The sequence below is a fragment of the Lissotriton helveticus genome, chromosome 1_1 (assembly GCF_964261635.1).
Source record: "Lissotriton helveticus chromosome 1_1, aLisHel1.1, whole genome shotgun sequence".
Lineage (NCBI taxonomy): Eukaryota > Metazoa > Chordata > Amphibia > Caudata > Salamandridae > Lissotriton > Lissotriton helveticus.
The window spans coordinates 1,415,402,492-1,415,424,666 of NC_136057.1; the positions used below are offsets into that span (position 1 = coordinate 1,415,402,492).

Here is a 22,175-nt window from a genome sequence, read left to right on the forward strand (position 1 = left end):
TGTTAATTGAAAGCCCCAACATAACCAGGAGGTTTGCAGTCATCTGGAGGTAGTCTATGGCTGACTGTGAAACGTCTGCCTTTAAAACAGCCGGTTCTTGGGGTAGGGAAAAACGGATCTAACTACAAACCTTCGAAGATATGCAGCGACCACCAGCATCGTTTTCGTAAACATACCATGTAGAGACTACTGTAATTGAAATTTGGTGGGCACATTATCCCCATCATTATCATTATCATCATCAGGTGGAAGTAAACTCTCGTCAGAATCTGAGCCAAAAAGATGATGGAGACTCTGCAAACGGCTCTCTGGCAAAGGGAGCCTTTTTTATTAATCAGAAAGTAGGGGAACTGGAAGAGCTGGAGTGCAGTCAAAGAGCAATTTTCGTCAGGGTCAAGACAGTGGCTTAGGGTCAGATACCAGGATTGGCAGGGGACCGATCTTCAGCGCTGGTGCAATCAAGTTGGTGAAGAAAGAACCAGCAGAGGTATAGGAGAGGTGTGGCTCACTGGTTAGAGGCGGCAGACCTGTAAGCAGAGAACGGCCCGGGACCAGGGTTCAATTCCCGACGCGGCAGGGTCTTGGACCAGGGTCAACGGACTCGATAATTCTCGCCTCAGTGCCTACTCTAACCAGGGAACACACTCGGTAACTCTGGGCATTAAGCTTGCCTCATCTCTACAACGGCCCCCCACAGACGCCTGGGATGCCTGGTTTCACTCTGGAGATACCCAGAAAGGGACCATCTCACAGGGAAAACCAGGACAGGTTCCCCAGCGGTCTACAGCGCCAGGACACTCGAGTAGAGTAACAGTGCGCTTTACAAGTATCCCACATTTACATTCAGGAGCTGTAATAGAAGTTGGCATTGTAGTTGCTGTGGAACCCTAAACAGGTTCCAGGGGCTCACAAGACTGGAGGACCCAGCAGATCCTTGGGGCCCAAAAGCATGTTAGACGGAGGAAGAGGAGTGCCGAAAATATGCAGCAGGGCCTCCTAAAAGTCTGCGACCTGCTGCAGCATTTCCAATGGCTCAGGAAATTTGTGGAGCTTCCGGAGCTGTTGAATAATCACCTCCACAATTGGAGATCAGGAGAGATAGACTCGCACTTTGATGTCCTTGCTACTCCTCTTTAGACAGAGGGGAGTGATATCGTAGAGTCCTACTTCAACTTAAGGTTTTTCTTCTACTTGTATTTCAACTGCGAAGAACTGTCGCAGGAGTATCCTCAAGAGCGATCTTGACTTGAAGCAGGACTTACGTATGTTCTGTGAATTCTTTTAATGTTAGGCAACATGCACCATGTTTCCAGATCGCCTCTGTGTTCCAGAAGATGTGGCGGAATCCAAACCCCAAAGGCATACATATTCGGAGTACGTCTACGACAGTTGTTTCTGACAGTCACAGCACGGTTTGAATTATGTTGTATTCAGTAGGGAGAATGCTCCCTGGAAATGGAGTTCTTAAGAACTAGTCAACTGATTAAAAAGGTAGTGGAGCTTTGAATCTGCATTCAAAGGCATGGAAAGAAAAGAACTATCTTGATGTTACGGGAGGCGCTTTAATCCAGCGCCTCTCCCTCACTTCTGGGGCAAAACAAGACCAACACTGACCCATTCAGCATCACCTAGATGCCTGCAGGAGCACTGCTATGAAAACTTCTGGAGCTTGTTTGGCGCACAGGGAATATGCTAAACGAGAGGAATCTGCAGTTAGAAATATCCATCAGATGGCGTTTAAAAAAAAAAAAAGTGATAATTCAACATTTTGTTTAAGAAATTTCAACAAAACCAAGCCCTATAGGAGTCAACATTTTCTTCTTTCCATTGTCAATTAGCCAAATTAGTCTGTAATATACATTAGATTGAAACCAACACTTTAGGAAGAAAACTGTAATGAGGAATCGAAAAGACAGGAAACCGGGCTCCTCACATAGACAGAAATAACATTGGAAAATAGGATTTTGCACTCTGAAGAATCTCCAGGATTCTAGGAGGCCTATCATAGACAACAGTCCTTGTGAGGCAATTTGTTTTTTGAAAGTCAGATAAGAGAAATCATTTTAAATACTCCTCTATGCTATGTTTGTTATACCTGGGGAAAGAATGGGGTGTTTTTCAACTCAGAGAAAATATCCGTGCTAGAGAACTCGGATTTCCAGTAAGTAACTTTTTTTCAGCCATGGTAGCCCCTCTGAAACTCATACTACTGAACAGAAAAGCTAGTGTCCCCAAAAAAGTGGGTGATTGCTGATCAGGAAAAAAAGTGTATTATATGAATAGATCACATAAAATAACTTGTCTGACTAGGGTATCAGCCCTTGAATGAGTTTCAATGCAATAACATATGGCAAACGTTCACAGATCTCCAAGTGGCTACTTTAAAGAGGTCTGGAATAGGAACATTTGCCATTAAACCTGCATTGGCTGTTCTCCCCCTTATAGAATGGCTCTTTAGCTTACCTATAGCTGTCTGGTAACAATCCACATGACAAGCTAGATGATCCATCTAGCTGTAGTTTATTTTGAGGAAGGGAGTTCTGTACAAACATCCTCTTAGATCACAAATAAATGTTTGTACGTCTTGGTTTCTTTCTAAATAGTAGTGCAAAGCTGGCTTTCCATGTAGGGAAGGATATGGATATTCTGACTAGGAATAAAGATTGGGGGAGACTGTCAGAAGAGATATGCCCAATTAATATGAAAATCCGAGATTACTGCTGGAAGAAAAAAGGGGCGAGTCTGCACTGAAATCTTGCACCGCTGAAAAACAGTTCAGTTGCATGGGGTAGAGCTTTTGAGAAAAATAGTAGCGGATATAATAGGCACTAAAAATAAACTTTCCCTGACTAGTGTTGCAGGGCAGCTTGGGCGTTCGTTCCAAAAAAAGACCATACATCTTTAAAAGAACACTATTTCCCAGGGGGAAGAAATATTTCTGAGAAGAGAAAACATTTGGAGGCCTTCTAGGAAATCTTCAGTTGAAGAAAATGCCAGAGCAGTACATTTGAAGTAAGCAGTAACTGAAGTCTAATGTAGCTTAATGTAGCATCAATGTAAATTGAAAGGAGAATAAGTGGACCCAAGAACTTTCCAGGAAGAAATGGACATTCCATCTCTTCCTGGCAAGTTCTTGGGCTCATGTTCTCTAAACAACAGATGCAAAACCACTTGCACGTGATGGCATACAAACAGCTAGTTAGAAGGATGATTTGCCTCCTTCAGGATGCTCATAGAGTTGTCTGGAAGGTTATCAAGCTTTTACCTTAGGCATTCAGGAGCCAGACGTTCAAACTCAGCAATGAAGAATTTTGCCTGATGTCTTGGTTAGAATATGCGTATGTCTCTTATGAGAAAAGACGGACAGGTGAAGATCCAGATACTGCCACCTACAGGACCTGTATGGACGATGAGACTCGTCCTCAACTTGAACTGCAGGTATATGGATAGAACCTTTGGAAGGAGCGCAGATGAGGGAAAGGCTTAAAGAAATACTGTTAGTGTTTGAAACGGGGTTTCCCAAAGGATAAAGGCTCTAAGAACATGAAGATGTGGTCCTGGCATTTTTCTGTGGAGAGTAAGCCTTTTTCTGGGGTGCCCCATGAGTAGAAGACGTCAGAGAGGACTTGGTCTTAATGCACAATTGTGCTACTCTGAGTTCTGAAGTATATGAAGATGAGACCATGATGCAGATAATACTTGTCAAATGCCAACGCCATACTATTTGAACTTCCCTTGCGAGCACTTTGGATCTCATACCGCCCCAATGTTCAGCTAGTGCATTTACAGTTGTGTTATCGGTCTGAAGAAAAGAGTCAGTGCTTATGGTTGGGAGGAGGAACTCGCACATGTTGATCCAATACAATTGTTCTATCAATGATCATTTAACCTGGGTAGCACATCTTCAATTCAAGCCCCTAAACTCACTAAAGAAGGGTCGGTCATGATGGTATTACATCAAGGGGGTTGCTGCAAAAGAACTTCCCGCTACAGATTTTTGTCTTGTAGACCACCCAGGAGGGCTGCATGATTCAATCAATCAATCAATCAGGGTTGATGAACTCACCTGTGAGGGTCTCAAGGCGCTGCGGGGGATGGGGCACCTCCCTAGAGTGCTTTGGTCATCCAAAGAGCCAGATCTTGAGCTCCTTCCTGAACAGGGGCAATGTGGGAGATTGCCAGAGGTGGATCAGTAGGGTGTTCCAGGCCTTGGCTGCAAGGTAGGAGAAGGACTTTCCTCCCGTTCTAGTTTTGCTGATACGAGGGACTTAGACCAGAGATAATTGAGCTTATCGGAGGTGTCTTTTGAGTGTGTAGAAGGAGAGGCGACTGTTCATGCATGAGGATTCGGTTTTGTGAAGGGCCTTGTATGCGTGGGTGAGGAGTTTGAAGGTTCTTCTTTCGACTGGAAGCCAGTGGAGACGGCGCAGGTGTTTGGTGATGTGTTTGGCGATGGGGGGAGTTAAGGATCAGTCTGGCTGCTCCGTTCTGGTCAGTCTTGAGTTTGCAAAGGAGTTTATCGATTTCGACAAGGAGAGCGCTGCCGTAGACCAGTCTGCTGCTGATGAGTGCATGTGGGACAATTTTTCTGGATTCGGTTGGGAACCATCTGAAAATCTTTCAGAGCATGTGGAGGATGTTGAAGCAGGTCGAGGATACGGTGTTGATCTGGCAGTTCATTGTGAGCGTTGAGTCTAGTATGATGCTGAGGTTTCGTGCATGGTCCGTCGGGGTGGGGTGATTTCCGAGGGCCACCAGGAGTCATTCCATGCGGAGGGGGTGAAGCAAAGGATGAGGACTTTCTGAGTTGAGTTTCAGGTAGCTGTTCTTCATCTTGGTGGCGATGGCCGTCATCCCTTCTTGGAAGCTGTGTTTAGTGAGGTTGGGTTAGTTGGTGAGTGAGAGGATCAACTGGGTGTTGTCGGCGTAAGAGACGATGTTGATCCCATGGTTCCTGATGATGGTTGTGAGAAGGGCCATGTAGATGTTGAAGATGATTGAACAAGATGATGTTGCTTTGAATCCAATGTTGTTCAAGGCACTCCTGAAGAGACTTCATGTGGAGCCTGGCATTTGGACTTCTCTGACTCTCTGTGGCCAAGGAGACAAGATGACATTAGTATTGGGAGAATAAAAGTCTCTCCTCTGAAGGAAACCGTTTTGCATTTACCGAATCCAGGGTTACTCCTAAGAAATGAATGGTTTTATACTTGTTTGAGCATGGACCACTATGTTGATCTAAAGATCCATCTGCAAGTCATGTGATAATTTTTCTTTGACTAGGTAGTTGTCTAGGTATGGGTAGATTAAACTTTCTTTGTGACGACAAAAGAATTCGACTACTGTCATGAACTTAGACAATTCACAAGGAACTGACTTCAGCCTGAACAGGAAGAATTTGTTTTGATAAGGATTTGTGGTAATCTTGATTCTCAGGAAGGGTCTATGATTCTTGTACTGGAGATGAGAAAATACACAACCTGAAGATTTAGGACACACACCCAGTCCCCCTTAGTGTAGTTGTTGGAAGATGTGATAAACTACCAACTTTCAGAGTGCCAGGCATGGTATCAGCAAAGGAGGGGGGAAATTGTCATTCATCATTCAATGCCCAAATGGGGACCATAACCTCACTTTATGGGGTCTCAAGGAACTGGTGATTGTGTTCTGACTCTCCACCTAGATACGAGCCGCCAACTATTAACATGGCGCTTTGCGTTGATTATTTTCTACCTCCAAGCCCCCCCCCCCCCCCAGTAAGCATGCACGCGATCATCGCCCCTCACGCGGCTCACCGTCACTTTATCAAGTCATATAAATGGTTATTCACGTTAATAATGACCGCTGTGCGAGTTTGTTCGCAAGGTTCTTCTCACCATCCTTGGCTTGCGATTACGACTAATTTTCAGTACATCACAGAACTGTTAAATTATATGTATAATGACCGCTATGAATAGTTGCTTGTAGGCAACCTCGCCACTGATGCTGCCACCGCCGTGGTTCTGGCAAGAAAGGTCACGCAGCTTGCATTATGCAGAATTGTTCGTCCCTTTATCTGATAATAATATATTGCAAATTACTGCCTGAACTGCTTGTTGAAATGTGCTTTGGGATTTTCGCAACCTGCATGCCATTCCTTCTAACCCACACGGCGCCGGCCCTACGGCCTTACATATCGTTATACCACCACTCGTTCCCAACTACCACTGACCTCATGAATTACCTGCTCAATGCACCTTACCTCCTTCTTTCCTAAACACGGTACGAAGAATTATTCACCGTCTTAAACAAACTAATGCATTTGATCCGGTTAACCATCCTGACTCCTGCGCCCTCCGCCTTTTATGTAGATTCTAGAACTCTAGCTATCTCCACATACAGTATGCCGTATTCGCCCTCACTCACCTGCATCCCCACCTGCCAATGTATCGCATAGAGCCACCTAGGTCCTCATCTGGAGGTGCATGTTGCGTTGTCACCCTTATTCTTTGACTTTTATACTATGCTTCCTAATTTCTGCAATCTTGTATTTTCCTCCCCAATTCCTTCCCCAGGCATATGAAGCTTCTAATTATTAGGCATAATATCTATGTCCTGATAATGATCCACGTACTTCCATGCTGGATCGAAACGCCGTAGACACTTTGAAACACCTTATACACTCAAACCTTGTGTGTACTTAAATTGTAAAGGTGTATAATGAGATTTGTTGCCTTTTGACATTACTTACTTCTCAAGTACAGCAAACCGTAAAGCTTTGCCTAAAGCCCCCTGTTTGTCTTTCTCCCCTGCTTTGTATTGTTTTCCATGTGTTAAGTAGGGCACAGGCTTGTGTCCCACTTCTTGTATTGTTGTGTGAAAATGTTCTGTATTTCCTAAAAGTAAATATCAGACCTCTGTCCGGCTGGACATGTCGATTCAATATAGTAACGACTGAGTCTATATTCATTGGTCTAATATTCTCCACTCTCCACCGCAAGGTCACAGAATGTTACACTCTGTTTTTCTGAGATCTCCTGAATGTCAAGGTTAAATCAGATACAATAACATTGTTAACAGAGATTGGCTTTAGCCAATGTACTGATGGTCAGACCAAGTGGGGGAGGGGCTGGGGTGGTTCCACTTAGTCTTTATCTATCACTGTAATCTTTTTACAACAGATACACCGCAGGTCTTTTTTGTCAACTGCCTATTTTGAAACTGTCTAGAATTGCTGAAATTAAGTCTGATGGAAACAGAATAACATCTTTCCTGACTGGCCCTTCAGTTGCTATGGAAGAGAAGGGAGTTACCCATGTTCCTTTATTAAATAGGACTGTATAGACACAGGAGAGTGCCTGCCGATTTTGCCCCATGGGTGAACTCCCTGCCTAAATCTCCTGTATGGCACCTTCTTACAGATATTGAACCCATTTATAGTGTTACTCTGGAAACGCACATCAAACAAAAAAAAGTGATCATCCTTTTTCCACATCTTGTTGCCACATGAAAGACCGGACAAAAGGTGCAGAAATTCTCAGAGAAAACCGTTAGGTGGAAAAACATATGCAGACAATGGAAAAAATGGGTACCTCAAAAAAAAATGTCTGGAAAGTCAAGATAATGTCCTTCAAAGTCGTGAAAGTAAAAAGAAAAAAATATAGGAAAACGGAGTAAACAGTCCAATAAATATTCCGAAATCCTTGCTCTGCGAGCACAAGATAACTGCCTCAACGAGCCAGCTGAGTATATTGGGACAACCCAGTCTCAGTCCCAGGAGATACTTAAAGATGCAGGGTAATTTTTTTCATCAGTTTCCAGAGTACACAGGGAGCCCCCATTTGCTGCTAGATTTATGTTTCCAGATTACATTTTTTCTTTTTTTTTCTTGTATTTTTAGTTTAATGTAGCAAAATTGTTATTCGCAGTCCAATGTGTCGTACCGACTAATGTAATGTGGCTGACTGAAATTAAGGGAAAAAATGAGTACATGTCGCTTCCTACTGCCTTGAATTTGTCAAAATTGTGACTAATTTTAAAACAGTAGATTAAAAAAAAAATTCGGAACCTTTCACAAGTGCTGATATAGTCAACTGTTTATGAATATGAATCAATGACTGAGAAACAAATTATTAGAAGTTTTGGGCACAAGCAAAGTATTTTTTCTAAGCATTTTCTTTTCTTTTTTACATAAAACAGGTTTCTTGAGAGGCCGCCTTTTTGGGACTTCAAGTTTCTTCATTTAGAGACTCCTCGTGGTTAGCAAGGATATTGGTTCCAATGGGGTTAAAAGTTCCAATGAATTAGTAACTAGCAGTACATAGGGGCACATGACAATTTTCAAGGGTGCAGAATGTTTCGTCTTAACGATGCCTTTGAAAACGAAACATCTCACACTATTGATGACCGAAACAAGAGAAGGGAGCTCAGGTGAACGGCGGAATGGAAGGAAGGAAAATGCATTGTAGATTTCTGGTGTGGCAGGGTAAGACACTGGTCTAATTGCATACCATGCTTTCTGCCACAGGACTGAACAGAGAGCAGGAGTACATGAAGCCTAAAAATATACAAGAGAAATAGCTCATGTTTTGAACTCCTCGTCTGGTTCTGGGTTTTTTTCTCTCAATGTTGATAGGCGAGCACAGTCTACCAAGACATTTTTTCCAATGCAAAATAGGATGGGTAGCAGTTCTTGTGGCACAAAGGGGTGTACAAAGTTCCCCGGGAAGAGTGACGAAGAGGGGTGTGTGTGCTGGTAAGTGGGGGGAATCCCCTAGTTGGAACTAGAACCCTCACACACCCAGCAAGCTAGGTGTCATGCTTCATCATATGGGCTCTGCTCCTCGTCAGACTGGCGCTGCAATGTCTGACGGGCTCCCGAAACCGGGGCTCTTTATCTGAGATCTTTTGTTCCCGCCATATGGTGCATGCGTGTGAGAGGGCCTGGGGAGTGTGGTCGTGATGTGAGTGCTTGATTAAAAAAGGTGAGTCAATCCGCACACTAATTTTATTCCCGTGGTAGACTCCCTTGGTTAAAAACAAAGGGTGGTGGTGTATGAGGGGAGAGACAATTACCCTAAAACTGTCAGAGTAAATTGGACTACTACCCTCAATTGTTGGTCAACATGTTTCTTGCCTGATGGCAATTTTTCAGGACCTAGTTAGATGGTACCACACAGTGCAAAATATATATAAGTGAAGGGTCAAAACTTGCAGGTAGGTATACGACCTTATTTAGTCAGTAATACCGGGGTGCATGCCAGACGGTCCTGCTGCAGTATAATTACCCTAAAAGGTTCCCTGATGGACCTCGCAGTCTGCTCCCGTGGGACCGGCTGGGGAGGTATGGTACCTTCGGCGGCAGCAGTCCAAGCCGATGCACCTACCCCACGAGCGGCGTCAGGTTGATGACGCAGAGCAGCTGGTCTTGTCTGACAACTGACTTGCCTAGACTTTAAACGTCACCATTTCGCACTTCCCCTTCAGGGTTCGGAAAGAAGCTGTAGTTAACTAGAAACGAGAACGCAGCTAAATCTTCAAAGGGTCGTCAGCTCTGTCAATCCACTTCCACTGTGGCCCTTCCACAGCTCTACCAATACATATACTATACTTTTTTAAACCAACGCACTACACTTTTGACCTATACAAAGCTCAGTCAAATTGACCCCATTTTGAGCATTACACTGCTGTCAATGCAGCTTACTTTTAAACTCCCATATACTAGGGGAAGCCTCATTCCTATATATGGCATGGTCTGGTGATGAATCCCTACTTACTTCTACCAGTTAGTGCACAGGTATCCTAGACATCCATGTAAGTGGAACCCCTAAACTCTGTAGATTAGGCATCATAAAACAATAGATAAGCATGAAAATGTAAGCACTGGTTTACTATGCTGGGATTACTTTTAGGGAAACAATGGATGACAATAAACTGGATCAGGTGAAGGGGGCCAAACAAGGGGTCCTGGGAATGGAATCCAATGTGGGACCTCAAGATGGATGAGAAGGAGAGGGAGGATATACTCCTGTAGACCACAATGATACAGATGATGACAGAGAAAGGAGCAAGATGATGCCCCCAGTGGGGTGACAGACCAGATGGAGATAGAGGGGCAAGATGCCAGATAGCCAGAGCGTGGGAGGCGTATGGGGGCCTGAGGGGCTTCAGCATGAGTGAAACGTATAGTAGTGCATCAAGATCTTTAACAATCCCAAATATGGTCAAGCTATTGCGTTGGGGTGATGATCCGTTCCTAGGAGAATGCCATAACTTACTGGTCCAATCGAATCTAGTGCAATGTTTGTATTTTTGAACATATCACCATCTGCACAGTGAGATGTTCATGTAAGCCCTAGGTTAAATAGTGTGTGTAACGGTTATCCTTTTATATATTGTTAAAAAAAGAAATCCAAAGCAGCTTCAACCCGTGCATGGCCGCAAAGCACCTTTACCCTAAAACCATACAAAGTGCTGTCAACGTGCTGCCATTTTGACCCAAACAGCTTTGTCATTGCTCTGAATATACACCTCGACATTGGCACAAACATAGCTCTGTAAATATATCTCCATTCTGACCATACACAGATTTATCATTTCACCTATATAAAAAACCCCACATAAACATTTAGAATTTTAACCCACAAATAGCCCTGCCAACACATCTTGATTTTGAACCAAACATGGCCACCATAAATGACCCTCCATTCTGTCCAATGCACAGCTCTTCCAACGCATCGCGTTTTGACTCATAGACCGCTCTATAAATCCACTCCTTTTTACAAACATGCATAGCTCAATGAAAAGTCCTCCATTTTGAACATGCAGCTCTCTCAAATTGCCAAAATCGGACCATGTTCTGTCCCCTTCTTGTATTTCAACCACCTTAGAGAACAGATAATGGGCAAGCCACTAGGTGTTAAGAAGTACAATTAAACATGTTGCCAAGGTTCCAAGTAATTTGAGGGTGTCAATAAGGATTAGTTACTTACCTGTAATCCTAGTTCTCATCCAGGGGTATACTCATCAAAGTCATAATCTATGAATAATCCCCGCCTATGTGCGGGATCCCGGAGCATATAGAAAATATATATAAATATATATGTATATATATGTGAAAACATATATTTGCAGCCTAAAACATTTCCCAACTGGCAAAATTGCTGCAAAATACCATAAATTAGCATACACACAGTAGTACTCTCCCAACCCCTAAGGAAGAAAGAGAGAGCAGTAAACATTAGCATACAACAATGCTTTATTGCTATAGGAAAAACCTGTAATTGCAGGCGTTTGCCAGTAGGCTGCAGTAGAGTATAAAGCAACAAAGAAAAGGAGACGGTCTTTACCAAGTCTCCATACCAGGAATACACCGATCACTTGTCCAAGACGCACACCAGAGTGTCTGTGCAGAACACCCAAGCAGCAGCTATTCCTGGCGCAACCCCCACATAACATGTTCTGCTGTAAAATAAAGTAGTTGGAACTGTTAAAAAAAAAAAAACGGACACCTTGCCTTTAAGGCATTAGAGTAGGGGTACCGTGCCTTTAAGACCTGAAGGCGAACCCCTGCTCCCATGGTGCACCACAGGTGGCAGTTGGGTCAGTTCTTTTTGGAGGTGCATAACACCCGAGTAGATCCACAGTTAACATCTCATAACTTTATGAACATGCTCGTCCGGGGAGGTGGGCAGGAGCTTATGACTTTGATGAGTATACCCCTGGATGCGAACTAGGATTAAAGGTAAGTAACGAATCCTTCTCATCCAGGGGATACTCATCAATAGTCATAATCTATGAATAGATTAGCAAGCTCATACCCAAAGTCTCGCGGACGAGCAGGAAATAATATATCAAAGACTGAGTAAGTTACACATTGCAAATACATCTTATGCAAATAAGTTTCTTAAAGAGGCCTGCCCTACTCGGGCATCGGCCTGAGTATCGGAGTCCAGGCAATAATGGCGGGTAAAGGTATGCACAGACCGCCAAGTTGCCGCTTTACAAATTTCAGAAATAGGAACATTACGGAGGAGAGCTGTAGTGGAAGCTTTCCCTCTAGTAGAATATGCATGTGGTTTACCCTGTAAGGTCTTGTTAGCTAGTTGGTAAGCTAAAGCTACACAGGAGACAATCCAGCGAGAAATGGACCATTTTGAGGCTGACGGGCCAGTATTAGTGCTGCCATAATTAACAAAAAGCCGGTGAGACTTTCTAAGTGGAAGGGTTTTAGCCAAGTAGAACTTCAGGACCCTCCGGAGATCTAGAGAGTGAAATGACCAGTAGAAGGTTGAGGAAAAAAGGTAGGTAAGGTAATAGACTGGTTGATATGAAAGTCTGAGACTACCTTAGGCAGAAAACCTGGGTGCATTCGTAGGACCACCCTGTTGGCATGAAAAACTGTGTAAGGTTCCTTACAACATAAGGCCTGGATTTCGCTGACCCTACGGGCAGAGGTAATCGCCACTAAAAAAGCAGCTTTCCAGGACAAATGCTGCAAAGAAGCCTTTTGTATAGGCTTGAATGGAGCACTCATCAGTTTAGTCAGGACGATATTAAGCTCCCAGGGAGGGGAGGGGGACCTCACCGGTGGGAAGACTTTCTTAAGCACTTCTAGGAAATCTTTAACTACAGGCATAAGGAAGAAAGAGGTTTGAGAAGGGGACTTCCTATATGCTGTGATGGCAGCTAAATGAACCCTGATAGAGGGATATTTTAGGCCTGATCTCGCTAAATGCAACAGATAAGGCAGAATCACCTGCTCTTGACCATGTACCGGGACGAGAGAATATACATGACACCATAAGAAAAACCTCTTCCACTTGAAAGCATATGACTTCCTAGTGGAGGGTTGTTTTGCTTCTTTAAGAATGTTCATACAGTCTGCTGGGAGGTCTAGGTGTCCATACTGGATGACCTCAGGAGCCATGCCGTCAAGCGAAGGGAGGGGATGTTGGAGTGGAACACCTTCCCCTGGTCCTTGGATAACAAGTCTGGACGGCAAGGAAGTCGCCGGTGCGGGACCTCGACAGCTGTAGAAGATCAGGGTACCAAGACTGGCGTGGCCACTCTGGCGCGATCAGGATCATCCTGGTGTTGGTCCTGTAGAATTTCTGGATCACCGCCGGGATCAGAGGCAGGGGAGGAAAGGCGTAGAGTAATGTCTGCGACCAGCTGATCAAAGGTCCGTCCCCCAGTGATCCCTGTTGGGGGAACCTGGACGCGAAGACGGGGCATTTTGCATTGGCCGCGTCTGCGAACAGGTCTATGTCCGGTATGCCCCAGCGCAGAAAAACCTCCTGCGTGACTTCCTCGTTGAGCACCCAATCGTGCGCTTCTACGAAGAATCTGCTTAGGCAGTCTGCTTGGACGTTTTGAAGTCCTGGTAGTAGAACTGACACGATGGAAAGGCCCCTTGCCAGGAGCTAGTGCCAGATGGCTTGTGCTTCCAGAGATAAGACTCTTGATCTCGTGCCTCCCTGCTTGTTCAGATAGAACATAGTTGTTGTGTTGTCCGTCTGAATCTGGAGGTAGTTGGTGCGCAGAGAAGGGTAAAGAGACTTGAGAGCCAGATGAACTGCTCGAAGCTCCAGGAAGTTCATACGGTAGCCTTGCTCTACTTCGGACCAGAGGCCTTGAACTTGGAGCTGGTCCATGTGCGCACCCCAGCCTTGAAGGGAGGCATCTGTGACAAGTGACTGAGATGGAGGAGGACGATGGAATGGACCCCCCGGTGGAGATTGGTCCGTTTCAACCACCATCTTATGGAGTTCCTGGCTTCTTGAGGAAGCAAGACACGGTCTTCCCAGTGACCCGATCTCTGAGACCATTGGTCCTCGAGGGCTTACTGCAGAGGCCTCATGTGAAGGCGAGCATTGGGTACAATGTAGATGCACGAGGCCATCAACCCCAGGAGAGAGGACACTTGTCTCGCTGTGGGGGCATGAGTGTCCAGTAGATGGCGACCCTTCAGGAGCATAGATTACAACCTCTCCAGGGAAGCGCCCAGGTAGTGAATCCGTTGGGAAGGATTGAGTACTGACTTCTTTAGATTGATCTGAAGACCCAACGAGTCCATCATTTTGAGGCAGAATGACAGATGGCTCTGAAGCAGAGTCGGAGTGGAGCTTTTCAACAGCCAATCGTCTAGATATGGATAGACGAAGATCTTTCTTTTGCGAAGAAAAGCAGCCACTACCGTCATGCACTTGGAGAATGTCCGAGGTGCAGATTTCAGGCCAAACGGAAGCACTCGATACTGGTAGGGATGGCGTCCGATCTGAAACCTTAGAAATTTTCGGTGCTTTACGGACACTGGTATGTGGAAGTAAGAGTCCTGCAGGTCAATGGCACACATCCAGTCTCCCTGATGGAGATGCGGAAGATCTGGTGCAGGGCGAGCATGCGGAACGTTTCTTTTTGGATGAATTTGTTCAGCAGCCATAGATCCAGAATGGGCCTGTATTCTTTGACTGTTCCTCTTTTTTGAACCAAAAAATACCGGGAGTAGACTCTTTGGTTTCTTTGCATGGGAGGAACCTCCTCTATGGCATCTTTTTGAGGAGGACGGAGACTTCGTCTTGCAGCAGTTGACTGTGGAATCGGGGAAGGCGCTTTGCTTGAAGGAGGACTTGCGGAGGGGGGGATTTGAACCTCAGAAAGTAACCATGCTGCACAATATTCAGCACCCATCCGTCCTTTGTTATGGATCTCCACTCTGCCAGATGATGAGAAACACTCCCTCCCACCGGAGTGGCGAACAGTCGTGGAGGAAGCAACGGCTCAGGGCTTGAGAGGCTGCTTGGAGGCAGACTGCTGTTTGTTATTCTTGCCTCTGCCAGGATGACGCTGCTGGAACTGCGTTTTCTGCTGAGACTGGGATGTCCACTGAGGTGTTTGAACCCTCTGCTGAAAAGACCTCCTGTCTCCCTGGCGAAAGCGCTTCTTGAATTCCTTGCGCTTCTCTAAGCCCACAGCTTTGACCGTGTCCATTTCTGCTTTCATTTTGGACATTTCGTCGTCCGCATGTGTCCCGAAAAGAGAATTACCATTAAAGGGGAGGTTCAATATCTTTTTCTGGGAATCCGGCTTGAGTCCTGTCAGGCGGAGCCAGGCCGAATGACGGGAGCAAATTCCATGCGAGTAGCCATGGGCCCCAAAATCAGAGGCATCTACACTGATGACCAGATTGGCTACGAGCCCTCTTTCCTGTATAATCTCAACAAAGTCTTGTCGATCTTCCTTAGGAAGCTTTTCTGTAAAGCGCGTCAGGGAGTCCCAGAGGGACCTGTCGTACCTTCCAAGTAAGGCAGAGGCACTAGCTACCTTCATTATATGAAGAGGAGGTGTTGCATACCTTTCTGCCAAACGAGTCCATGAGTTTGCGGTCCTTATCAGGTGGTACCGAGGATGAGGTAGTGCCCGAATGGGACTTCATGGCAGCCGCCACAATGATAGAGTCCGCAGGAGGGTCAGATCTGAGGAACAAGGGATCCTCCGCCGGGGCCTTGTACTTCTTGACTATCCAAGATGGAACCGATCCCACCACCGCCGGAGTGAGGAAAGTAGCCATAGCCGGTTCTAGGAGGCCGGGAACCAGGGGCAGCAGAGGTTTGGGTGCAGTGCGATGATGAAGGGTATGAAAAATCACTGAAGTGGGTACCACTAGGGTATGCAGCGTAATATTGAGCTTTTTTGCTCCCCTGCCCAGAACATCTGAGAAAGTCGCGATGTCATCAATTGGAGAGACTCGTGAAGGAGGCGTCGAGGAGAAGGTCGGAGAGTAATCCCGGAAAGACGACCTAGTGGAAGATGACCATGATGAAGATCTTGTAAGCCGCCTCTTATGGGGCCTGTCACGATGCCTGCTGTGACGGACCCTGGACCTAGAGCGATGTCTTGATGGAGATCTCGGTCTAGGAGAAGGTCTTGGCCTGATAGGTGTTCTTGGCCGCACTGGAGAACGTGATCTGGCCGGAGATCTTGGTCTGGGTGAAACCCGGGGCTTCCGAGGAGACCTAGACAGTCTGGCCGGGGTTCTTGCAGTCGAAGGAGAGTATGTGCGGGAGTAATCCGAGCCCCGGCTACTATGACCACCAGAGACAGCCCCTTGAGGACGATGAGGTACTAAGCTGCGTGATCTGTCCGCAGATCTGGGGGAAGGTTCCGAGGAGATCTCCACGATATTCAATCCGGGAGATGATGATTTGTCTCCTGAAGACCTGGAACCAGGGGACTCCACCACGACCATCACCTGATCCCTCGACGGCGAAAGTCTCGATGTCGAAGACGTCTGTGTGACCAATGGCGTCGAGCGGGGTCTTGATGCTCTCGACGTCGATCGCCCACGCCGTGAGGGGCTCGACTGCGAACCTCGACATCGAGCCGGTGACCTCGACGTCGATCTTCCTCAATGTCGGTCAGATGGGGAGCCTCCATGACGTCGTGTCGACGGCGACCCTCGACGTCGTGTCGACAATGACCTTGTTCGACGTCGTGTGGACGGCGACCTTTCCTGGCGTCACCTCGACATCGACCTCCTTGACGTCGAATGGTGGGATCCTGAAGACCCTCTCAAGGGCGGCCCGCCAGCCGGCTGCGACCTGGAAGACGTCTTAGCTGTAGACGCTGACCCCCTCGTGGGCGGCAGAGAGTGTCTCGACGTCGACGGAGACTAGGAGGTGGTAGCAGCCACAGACTTCAAGCCCAAAGTGCGGCGTCTCGAGGCCGACTTACTTGACTGCGGCGGAGATCTTCGACGTCGCGATGGTGATCTGGGCCTCTTCGACGGCGACCTCGACGGAGTTCTTCGACCTTCCTTCCTCTTTCTGGGGGCAGGAGAAGCGGAACGACGCCGTTTTTGGCCATGCTTGTTTGCAGAAGTAGATCTGGGGACTGCAGGAGCACCCACCTGGTGACTTTTGTCCTTCTCCAGCATGGCATGAAGTCTAATTCTCTCCCTGTCATGAAGAGTCCGTCTACAATTTTTTTTGACAGTGGTGGCACTGGTCAGGGTTGTGTGCAGATGGAAGGCACACAATACACACTGAGTGTGGGTCAGCCAGAGCCATCTTCTTGTCACAAGAAGGACATTTCCGGAACAAAGCAGGCTTTGACAGGAAATTCTTGTGGGTTACCACAAAAAAACAATTTAGAAGCCTTAATTTTATTTATTTTATTTTTATTTTATGTTCTTGTATCGCGCCTGAATAGACCCCCGAAGGGGTATCTCCGCGCTTTTGCCTGGTGAAGGAACATAGGATATACAGATTTGTGCTCAGAGGTGACTGAGTGGGGGAGGTGTGTTTTAACTATTAGTGAAAAGATATGTTTTGAGGGTTTTTCGGAAGGACAGGTGGTTGGCGATTTGTTTTAGTGTCTGGGGGAGGGAGTTCCAAAGAACGGGACCTGTGTGTGCCAGGGCACGACCCCCCTGTCTGGATTTTTTTATTCTTGGTACCTGCAACAGCTGAAGGTTGCTTGAGCGTAGTGATCGCCCAGGGACATAGGGTTGAAAGGTATTAGTCAGGTATTTAGGCCCTGTGCCTATCAGACACTTATGGATGGAGCATAGAATTTTAAATTTAGCGCGTTGCCGCACGGGAAGCCAGTGTAGTCCAGTAAGCAGAGGGCGGGAGGGAGTTCTAGGTGGGACATTAAGAACTAGCCTTGCCGCCGTATTTTGGACAACTTGCAGTTTGTTAAATTGGCCTTCGTTAGTTGATAAAAGGAGGCCATTGCAGTAGTCCAATCTGCTTATAACTAAAGCCTGAACTAAGGTCTTTCTGTGTGTGTCTGGGAGGTACGGGCCAGAAAATGTCGAATGTTCTGAGAAAAATCTCTCAAAATCAAAATTTCAGTTAAAAACTGAAGAGCTCAGCTGGAAAAAAGAACTAACCCAACTGCCACCTGTGGTACACCATGGGAGCAGGGGGTCGCCTTCAGGTCTTAAAGGCACGGTGCCCCTACTCTAATGCCATAAAGGCAAGGTGTCAATTTTCTTTGTTGCTTTATACTCTACTGCAGCCTACTGGCAAATGCCTGCAATTACAGGTTTTTCCTATGGCAATAAAGCATTGTTGTATGCAAATGTTTACTGCTCTCTCTTTCTTCCTTAGGGGTTGGGAGAGTACTACTGTGTATGCTAATTTATGTAATTTTGCGGCAATTTTGCCAGTTGGGAAATGTTTTAGGCTGCAAATATATGTTTTCACACACATATATATATATATATATTTATATGTATTTTCTATATGCTCCGGGATCCCGCACATAGGCGGGGATTATTCATAGATTATGACTTTGATGAGTATCCCCTGGATGAGAACTGTACTACTCGAAAAGTACCTCCCTGGTCACGTGGTGTGGCAGACCAAGAGGGCAGTGTCTTGCAAGCTCTCTTGCATGATATCACTGCTACTACCTAGAAGTATATTCCATGATGCTTCCAGAGGCTGGCACTTAAGAATGTGGAAGGAGGAAAAGTGACAGGAAAGACCATCAAACAGGACCTAGCTTGCCGCTGCCATTTTCATCTATTCTGGGACTGACTCCAGCAGCAGAAACCAAAAGTTCCAGACTACAAGTGAAAGTTACATAAGGGAAAGCCAAGGCCTGCTTACATAGGCTGTGTTTTAGCATGTTTCCCCAGGTTCGAAACCCCACCCAGAACATACAAAAAGCATAATTTAACTACTTATCTACATACGCAGCAGAGATGCAAGATGCACTAATTTAGAAAAAAAAGAACATGAATAAATAGTGACAAAGTATACAAATACACATAACTATACCCTCCACCCTCAGCTCATTTCCGCATAACTGATAACATTTATACCAAGCAAAAGCCAACCTTCGATGTGGCAAGCATACCTTGAGGATCCACCTCCTTTGCCATCTTTAGGGCATCTGAGTTGGCCAGGTCACTGTTGGCTGGGGTGACGGCCAGGATCAGACAGCTCTCACGGTTGATAAACTGAAGGATCATATCCTTAATCTGGTACTCAATGTCTGCTGGCTGGTCACCCACTGGCACCTTGGTGATACCAGGAAGGTCGATTAGCGTCAGATTCAACACTGCATGGGGTGGAGGGGAAAAATAGAAAGTCACTCAAAAAAACAAAAAAAATCAAGATACATAGTGTTCGGGTGCCTTAAAAAGGTTTTTCTACAAGAGAACTGCAGAATATAATATTCCTGTGATTCACTATGGTTTAGGTGATGCGCAGACAAATATAGTCCGGTTACATTACCAAACCTAATAAGCACTGGGAAAGCCAATTGGTCTCTGCTACGAGATCCATTAGGTTTTCCGATGTTTTTATCTGTGCTGTACAGCATTGCCGCCGCTGTGCTGCATGGCTATAAGATAAAGCACACAGGTGCAGCCCCTGCATCATTTTGTAGGCATGCACATGTGTTCAACACTCATGTGTGCCTACAAAATTACAGGAGTTTTTTTTCTTTGTAATAACCAATACGACCTAGATTATAAAAAGCAGTGTGAAAGGTCTTACATTTATTTATTTTTTTTAAACCAAAAACTGACAAGCGGGTGCGGCACGGGGAGAAGGAACACAGCCGTTGGAAAAGAAAAAACACTAGCAGAAGAACTTGGGACAAAGAGAAACACAAAGGCAAAAGACAGCAACGTGGAGCGCAGGGGGAGAAGCACATGGGGGGGTGGGGAAGAACACCACAAGTGCAGGTTAGGGAGAGAGCGGCATGTGCAAGAGAGAAATGTGAAGGAGGGCTTAGAAAAACAAACAAGGAAGACAGCTGGAAAATGCATGCATTCTCATGGAGTGCCTAAATAAAAAGAAACAAGTAGTTCTTCAAAAGAGATCAGTGGACGCACAGAAGCCAGTCAATCAAAATGGTAAATAAACTATGCTCCAAGGGACAGACAAACAAGATTGACAAGCTGCGACAAGGAAATCCATTGAATAAGAAGCAGGCAAATGAATGACAGCAAATCCAACCAATGGTAAGCAATGAGCAAGCGCAAGCCCCTGTAAGTTCTTGGTAAACCAACAATGTATGTGCCTTTAGGCACTAGACAGCTGTGCTGTCTGGTAGGCTCAACCTCAAAAGGTGCCTGCTGCATATCATACCATAGAGCCGTGGTTCCCAAACTGTGCGCCGCGGCACCCCGGTGCGCCGTAATGAGGAGCCAGGGGCGCCGCGACCACAATGTGGACAAGTGAAGCAGCCGTCAAGAAGCCAGAGAGAAGGCCTTGGCTTGGCTTATATTTCATGTGTTATTTCTAACGTGCTCCGTTTTTACAGTAAACGTAATGCTGGTGATAAATGTGTAAAACAAAGGTTGGGCAGAAGATCGGCATTCTGCCCAACCTTCGTTTTACACCCGTATTACCAGCATTATTGTTACTGTTAAAACAGAGCACGTTAGAAATCAGACATAAAATATAAGCCAAGCCAAGGCTTCTCTCAGAGAGAAGACGACATTGGTTTGGCTTATATTTTATGTCTGATTTCTAACGTGCTCCGTTGTTACAGTAAAAATAATGCTGGTGAAATGCTAATCAAAGTTTGGGAACCACAGCCTTAAAGGTGACAAAAGGGGCAAAAAGGTGAAAGTGGGGAGAGGAAAAGGCGAAAAGCCAAAAGCACAGAAAGGCAAAACTGAAAAGAGGTGAAAGAAAGGCAAACAGCAAGAGACAGAAATGAAAAAGAAGGCTAAAATAGAGAAGCAGATGTGGGTCTTGATTTAGTGCAGTGGCAGCCGGGCTCAAAAGGGCGAGGCCAGGCCAGATAGCCAAGGCACAGCTGAGGCAGGTAGGGCCAGCAGGGCCAGGCAGCACCTTTTCAATCAATGTTGGGGGAAAAAACCCATATGTTCTAATCTATACCTTGAAGTCTGCCAGCAGTTCTTTGATACCAGATATTAGCTCACGGTAAACTTCAACTAACAAAAGGAAGTCTCTGACAAACTCAGTAACCCATGGACCTGTTTAGGTTACATTCACTTTGTGATCTGCACAGTACATGTTCTGTGCAGCAGGCATATCGACCCTCTGCACTACCTAACCAAGAATAACACTTCCTTGAGTCAAAACTTCTATTAGACAAAACTCTGATCTCGCCTGCTAGAGGCCAGGAACGGGGCAGCAGGTGCTTTTACGCCGCATAAAAAAAAGTTTGTCACCGGTAAAAAAAAAAGGCCGGGAGCCACGGCAAACTGCCAATTAGGTCAAGGGAGCCACGGGTCAAGAAAGTTTGGGAACCACTGCCATAGAAGATAAGGATGATGCGCCAAAATGTCTGCATTTTTGACAAGGAAGAGTATGACCAAAGATCAAGGATCAGAATTCCGGTCTGACAGCACACTCACCATGAGGGGAGTAGACACGAAGGTTGATGGGGACGGGGGAGATCCCTTTGTTATTTCCAGTCACCCGGTCAGTCTCTGCCTCGATCTCCTGGCGGACTTCATCAAAGTCTGTAAACTTTTTCGACTTACAATGCAAAAACTCTGCATATTCTACAGAAGAGAAGGAAAGAGAAAAAAAAGTAAAAAAGTAAACTCGCAGAAAACAACAAATCCCCTTCTGGGGTGTTCCCTAAATGCAGTAATACTATAGGTTTAAGACTGTTTGGAGACTCCAGAGTGCTCAAGGCAACTTCATGGGTCATGCCACAAGCTGCAATTCACTTTGTTCAACCACTAGTTGACAGCTTTACATCAGAGGGGCTCCAGTTTATTTTTTCATCTCGGACATCGATCAACAAAACCGGGATTTCTAGATTAGGGCTTTGAGAATTTGATGCTTTTGTGCAATTTACAAAAGAGGACTTTGTATGAGATGGCCAAATTCCAATTATATTATTCACAATAATACCTTAATTAAATATATGAAATCTTCATCAATCTGTATGTTTTTCCCCGTTATGCAATGTTTTCGTGCAAACTGTAATTGAAGTGTGATTCTACCCCTCTTCCACCTACAGTGAAGGATGACTATTGTTCCTTCACCACTAGGCTATGCTGAGAATGCTGGTTGGAGCTGGTATACAGGAATTCTAGAATGGTCAAATAAGAGTTTACAGACCCTCTTGGGAAAAAAGTCTGTGCATCATGCTATATAACAGATATCCTTCTTTTCCCCATAAAAGACTTTGGTGCGCTTGTGTTAATACACTACGTGTCTTGAAGGGACAAACTGTATGGCATACAA

The 22,175-nt window shown here is 45.6% G+C and overlaps 1 protein-coding gene across 3 annotated transcripts in view; it reads right to left on the minus strand.

The window, feature by feature from the left end:
• The window catches only part of DNM2 (dynamin 2), a 779,238-nt gene that overhangs the window by 583,465 nt on the left and 173,598 nt on the right, over positions 1-22,175 (minus strand). For all 3 annotated transcript variants that reach the window (XM_078685110.1, XM_078685099.1, XM_078685090.1), the window contains exons 3-4: positions 21,332-21,481; positions 18,850-19,053 (exon numbers count right to left, since the gene is read on the minus strand). In XM_078685110.1, the coding sequence (XP_078541236.1) occupies positions 18,850-19,053; positions 21,332-21,481 (354 nt within the window). The remainder of the gene's footprint in view (positions 1-18,849; positions 19,054-21,331; positions 21,482-22,175) is intronic.